Genomic DNA, 6,128 nt, shown 5'->3' on the forward strand with positions numbered 1-6,128 from the left:
GACCTCCTGAGTCTGGTTCCTGTACTGGTCACTGACAGTTAGACCTCCTGAGTCTGGTCCCTGTACTGGTCCCTGACAGTTAGACCTCCTGAGTCTGGTCCCTGTACTGGTCCCTGACAGTTAGACCTCCTGAGTCCGGTCTCTGTTCTCCCTTTCATTGTGTTTTTCCTCCCTGACTTCCTGTCATCTGTTTGGTCCAGAGCCGTGTCCATCCTTGATGCTCCAGAGACACATGGCGGAGCTGCTGAGACTGGACAAAGACATGGCGGCCTCGTTCCTGAACAGCGTCCTGAACCAGTTGAACTGGGCCTTCTCCGAGTTCATCGGGATGATCCAGGAGGTGAGTCAGGATTGGATCCAAGCTGCAGGAGAAAACAACAAAACTCAAGTTTTAATTTATACCATTACTGTAAATAAGGAGCCATTACCAAGAAGTTCCCCAGATGGACCTGAGGACGAAGGTCCACCAGATGAACCTGAGTTCTAAGTTCCACCAGATGGACCTGAGTTCAAAGGTCCACCAGATGGACCTGAGACTGAAAGTCTGCCAGATGGATCTGAGGCTGAAGGTCCACCTGATGGATTTAAAGCTAAGGTTCACCAGATGGACCTGAGGTTGAAATTCCACCAGACTGACCTGAGGCTGAAGATGTTTTCTTCATGAGAACTTAAACACTTTTCTTCCACTGATCAGAATCAGAACATTATTTTTTGTGAACTGTTTAGATCTGCTATTCTGGAACTGATCTAGAACTTCTGAACCCACAACCTGGTGGACATCCTTGGTTTTATTTTTCCTGTTTGGAGTTCTTGATCCATGGTCTGGTCCATCTTTCTGAAATGTTCTGTGGAATGAAAAGTGAAACTGGACCATGAAGTGTTGTGGTTCTGAAACTAATTGGACTATGTGGTCCGTCTCAGATCCAGCAGGCAGCAGAACGTCCTGAGAGGAACTTTGTGGACACTCGTCAGCTGAAGGTATTTACTTCATGCTCAGCGTGGTTCTGGTTCTGTCTGTTGTAGGCTCTGTGGTAACTCTGATCTTTGGTGAAACCAGGTGTGTGCCACGTGCTTCGACCTGTCCGTCAGCCTGCTGCGGGTTCTGGAGATGACCGTCACTCTGGTACCGGAGATCTTCCTGGACTGGTCCCGTCCGTCAGCGGAGCTGCTGCTGAGGCGACTCGCTCAGGTCAGACCCAGCTGAGCTCATCAAGGTCCTCTGAGCAGAACCGTTGTGGGTCAGGTTCTGCTGCTGTTGAACATTTTGAGAACACCTGAGGTACCGGACCAGTTCTGGATGGAAACATTCCCTGAACTGATCCGAGATCCAGGTTTTAGTTTTAGTTCTGGATTTAAGTTCTGGTCTTTGGAGAAGACCAAAAGACACCAGAACCTCTCCTCCAGACACACGTGATAATACTTTCAGGTCCAGAACTTCTGATCCAGAACTCCCTATCTAGAACTTCCTATCTGAAGCTCCCAACCTAAAACTCCAGATCTATAACCTCTGATCAGAACTTGGATGAGAACACTTGATCCAAAACTATCAGTCCAGTTCTCTTCTCGTGTGTTTTCCTTCCTGTGATCCTTTACGGTGTTCTCCAGACGTTCTGAAGGTCCTCAGGTCCTGGTTCTGGATCATTTTTAGTGGAAGAACTTCAGAACTTCAGGGTGTAGTGTGTCTTCATGAAACTGGACCAGTGGGGGACTTAAGAACTGAGGACTAGATCAGGACTCTTGATCAGTGAGTTTTGGACAGTTTGTGGTTCTGGTTGTGACTCATGAGGACTTCCTGTTCTGTCTGCAGCTCCTGAACCAGGTGCTGAACCGAGTCACGGCTGAGAAGAACCTCTTTGATCGGGTTGTCAACCTGAGGCTGCCAGGTACGAACACTTCCTGACCCAGACCCGTTTGTTCTGGTGCGCTCTGAGCTCCAGGTCCTTGTTCAGGGTCAGGGACTGAAGCAGAACTGGTCCCAACTTTTAGCCTCAGGTTCTGGTTTTCAGGTTCTGGGAGGAGAGAAGCAGTGAGCTCAGTCCGATCTTCAGGTTCTTCTTCAAACTTCGTGATGATCGGTCCGGATTCATCAGAACCACTTCAGTAGACTCATGTTCTACGGTCTCTCTGTCCGGTCTGCAGGGTCTCTCAGTCCGGTCTGCAGGGTCTCTCAGTCCGGTCTGCAGGGTCTCACAGTCTGGTCTGCAGGGTCTCACAGTCCGGTCTGCAGGGTCTCTCAGTCTGGTCTGCAGGGTCTCTCAGTCCGGTGTGCAGGGTCTCACAGTCCGGTCTGCAGGGTCTCACAGTCTGGTCTGCAGGTTTTAGAGTGAACAAAATCTAGGGGGTTTCTGGAGGAACTGATCATCCTCTTGAGGTTTTTATGATTTATTCTCAGATTGTTTAGTCTCTGATCAGGTCAGTTTTTGTTTTAAAGCTTCTTCTTTCAGCTGTTCCCTCTTCAGGAGTCTCCACAGAGTCCTCCTCCTCCATCTCACTCTGTCCTCACTCCAACTACCTCCATGTCCTCTCTAACTGCATCCATAGATCTCCTCTTTGTCTTTTTCTTGGCAGCAGCATTTCTAACATCCTTCTATCAATATACCACTGTCCCTCCTCTGGACATGTCCAAACCACTGTCCTTCCTCTGGACATGTCCAAACCATCTCAGTGTGTCCTCTCTAACTTTATCTCTCAGTTGTTCAACCTGTGCTGTACCTCTGATGATCTCATTCCTAATCTTATCCATCCTTGTCTCTCCTAAGGAGAACCTCAACATCTTCATTTCTGCCACTTCCAGTTCTGTCTCCTGTCTTTTTGTCCATGTCTCTGTCTCCTGTTTTTTTTGTCCATGTCTCTGTCTCTAGACCATACAACATAACTGGTCTCACCACCGTTTGTAAACTTTTCCTTTGACCTTTGCTTTACATTTAAAAACAGAAAAATTAAAGCAGATAGGTGGTCATTAAAGACCGGCAGTTTGTATCTGGTACCTGGTTCTGACGTTGGTTCTGTCTGTTTAACTGCAGGCTTGGAGAGTGTGGACCACTACCCGATCCTTGTGGCTGTTACTGGAATCCTGGTCCGGATCCTGGTGGACGGAGAGAAACTGGGGTATGTTTTATTCTCTTTGGACCAGTGGGCCTGGTCCCTGGTGCTGGGCCCAGTAGGACTGAGGAGATGGTTCTGTTTGTTTTACATTAAAGCAAATCTACTGGAGAACTTTGGTTCTGTTAAAAAAAGAAAAAAAGGTAACCATAGAACCATAGTTGGGTTTGGACTGTGCTGCTCTTGTTGAACTTCCTGACAATCCCATAAAAGTTGAAAATCAAACCACTTGGGGCTACATGTACAAAGAGTGTGCACGCACAAAAACGTGGTGTGCGCCGTTTTTTATGCTTCAGATGTTTCAAGAATGAAATTAATGCAGCCCCACGCCAACCTCATGGCTGGTGTACTCACGTTTCTATGGTTACTGGTGTACACACGTTTCTATGGTTACTGGTGTACACACGTTTCTATGGTAACTGGTGTAAGCACATTTCTATGGTAACTGGCGTACGCACGTTTCTATGGTTACTGGCGTTTACACATTTCTATGGTAACTGGTGTACACACGTTTCTATGGTCACTGGTATACACACGTTTCTATGGTAACTGGCGTACGCACGTTTCTATGGTTACTGGAGTACACATGTTTCTATGGTCACTGGTGTACACATGTTTCTATGGTAACTGGTGCACACACGTTTCTATGGTTACTGGCGTATACACATTTTTATGGTTACTGGCGTATACACGTTTCTGTGGTAACTGGCGTACGCACGTTTCTATGGTTACTGGTGTATACACGTTTCTATGGTAACTGGCGTACGCACGTTTCTATGGTTACTGGCGTACACACGTTTCTATGGTCACTGCTGTACACATGTTTCTATGGTAACTGGCGTACGCACGTTTCTATGGTAACTGGCGTACGCACGTTTCTATGGTTACTGGTCCATTGGTGACACATAGAGGTCATGCTGGGAAACTTGATGTGAAAACTATAATTGTGCACTGCACACCAACCACACATGATGAACAATTAATACATCCACATGTATAAATTAGAGGAGAGGATATAAAATACCTTTAACAACTTCTTTAGTCTTATTAGAGGATTTAACAAATGGAGCGATACAAAGAGAGCATGTATTTAGAGACAGAGAGGATGTTCTGGACCGCGATGACGACTGGATCATAAGACGTTTTAGACTTCCAAGGACAATCTTCTGGAACTGTTCTTGGAGCTGCAGCCGGTCTTGGAGCGGTCTACGAGCCTCCATTTCATTTAGAAGAGTCTCCAACTCACATTCTGTGAAGTTCCTCTTGTTCTTTAAGATGGTGCAGAGAACAGATTCTTCAGGTGCAGGCAGATTTAAATCTATTTACATATTTAGATGGAGGTGTGTCGAGGGAAGAGTCAGGTATTCCGTCATGTGCACTCAATTCCACGTTTACTGGGACGTGCACAGGAAGTGTGCTGGATTCATGCGTACACTATTCTCTTGATTTAAGCGTGCGCCATGTTTCGATAGGATGTCCATGTGAGTACATGAGGCCCCAGGTTCATAAAACCCCTGCTGCTTGAGGGTTAAAATGAGCCAAGGGGCAGCAGGAGGGCTAATCAACTTCTTCTTCTTCCTCCAAACGTGGTGGTTGAGTTGGTCTCAGAGAGTTGGATTTTGGTCTCATCTGACTCTTGTACTTCAGACTGCAGTGAGGTGGGCTCCGTTTGGACTGGCTGAACTCTGATGTCTCCTCAGGTTCTGGCCCAGTCTCGGTTCTGACAGCTTTGTGTTTTCCAGTTCATCAGTACGAGAGTTTCTCTAAATGCTTCTTTGCTCCTGTTTGGGAGAAAAAAACATGTCTGCAGGTCAGACACCTGTCAGTATATATATTTTTTATTTTTACTTTAATTGGTTTCACCTGTCAGTAAATATGTTTTATGTTTTATTTTAATTGGTTTCTTCTGTCAGTAAATATATTTTATGTTTTATTTTAATTGGTTTCTTCTGTCAGTAAATATATTTTACCCTCCTAATCTAATTAGTCTCACTTGTCAGTTCGCTCAGTAACTTTATTTTACAGTCTTACTCCAATTAGCCTGTTAAAGTCAAACCGAGCTGTAAAGGACTTTCCTTTTCCTCCTCCTGTCATCCCTCCTTTTCTCTGATAATGGTTCTTTAAACCTTTCCTTTTCTGTTGCACTGTCCTAGAATCAGAACCACCAGAACGTCTGTCTCAGTAAACCCATCATACGGGGATAAATGCAGGAGATCTAGTTAAAAATAGCTCATAAGTTTAGAGGGACCCGGCTGAACCAGAACTGGGTCAGCCATCAGAATCAGGACTGAGTCAGGGGTTTAGATCATGTCTGGATCAACGAGTTGGATCAGAAAACTGGATCTGGATTAGATTAGGACTTTTGCACAGTGCTGTGGTTGATGCACTTAGTTTTTTGTAGAGCAGCAGAAGAAAATCCCTGCTTTGAACCCAAACACGGTTCAAATTTGATCCCGTTTTACATTGAAAAGACGAAGAACAAACCTTCATGTCTGACCCTAATGAGCTGTGGTTCTGATTTACTGCAGAGAAGCTTTCAGAACCTCACACAGTGTCCACGTTCTGTTTCTTCTTCCTGTCACCATCAACTGCCGCACTGCAGCTCATTGCCAGAATACAGCAGCCTTCTGCCTCGATAACAGGAACACACCTGGGTCAATAACAGGAACACACCTGGGTCAATAACAGGAACACACCTGGGTCACTAACAGGAACACACCTGGGTCACTAACAGGAACACACCTGGGTCACTAACAGGAACACACCTGAGTCACTGACAGGTACACACCTGGGTGACTAACAGGTACACACCTGAGTCACTAACAGGAACACACCTGGGTCAATAACAGCAACACACCTGGGTCACTAACAGGAACACACCTGGGTCACTAACAGGAACACACCTGGGTCACTAACAGGAACACACCTGGGTCACTAACAGGTACACACCTGAGTCACTGACAGGTACACACCTGGGTGACTAACAGGTACACACCTGAGTCACTAACAGGTACACACCTGGGTCA

General features: G+C 46.1%; 1 protein-coding gene across 1 annotated transcript in view; it reads left to right on the forward strand.

The window, feature by feature from the left end:
• LOC119412029 (E3 ubiquitin-protein ligase RNF123) overlaps window positions 1-6,128 on the forward strand; it is a 69,923-nt gene that overhangs the window by 25,884 nt on the left and 37,911 nt on the right. The window contains exons 32-36 of the mRNA XM_037679005.1: window positions 201-340; window positions 922-978; window positions 1,058-1,189; window positions 1,808-1,883; window positions 3,024-3,108. Of these exons, the coding sequence (XP_037534933.1) occupies window positions 201-340; window positions 922-978; window positions 1,058-1,189; window positions 1,808-1,883; window positions 3,024-3,108 (490 nt within the window). The remainder of the gene's footprint in view (window positions 1-200; window positions 341-921; window positions 979-1,057; window positions 1,190-1,807; window positions 1,884-3,023; window positions 3,109-6,128) is intronic.

This window comes from Nematolebias whitei, chromosome 7 (genome assembly GCF_014905685.2).
Source record: "Nematolebias whitei isolate Nwh7 chromosome 7, NemWhi1, whole genome shotgun sequence".
Classification (NCBI taxonomy): domain Eukaryota; kingdom Metazoa; phylum Chordata; class Actinopteri; order Cyprinodontiformes; family Rivulidae; genus Nematolebias; species Nematolebias whitei.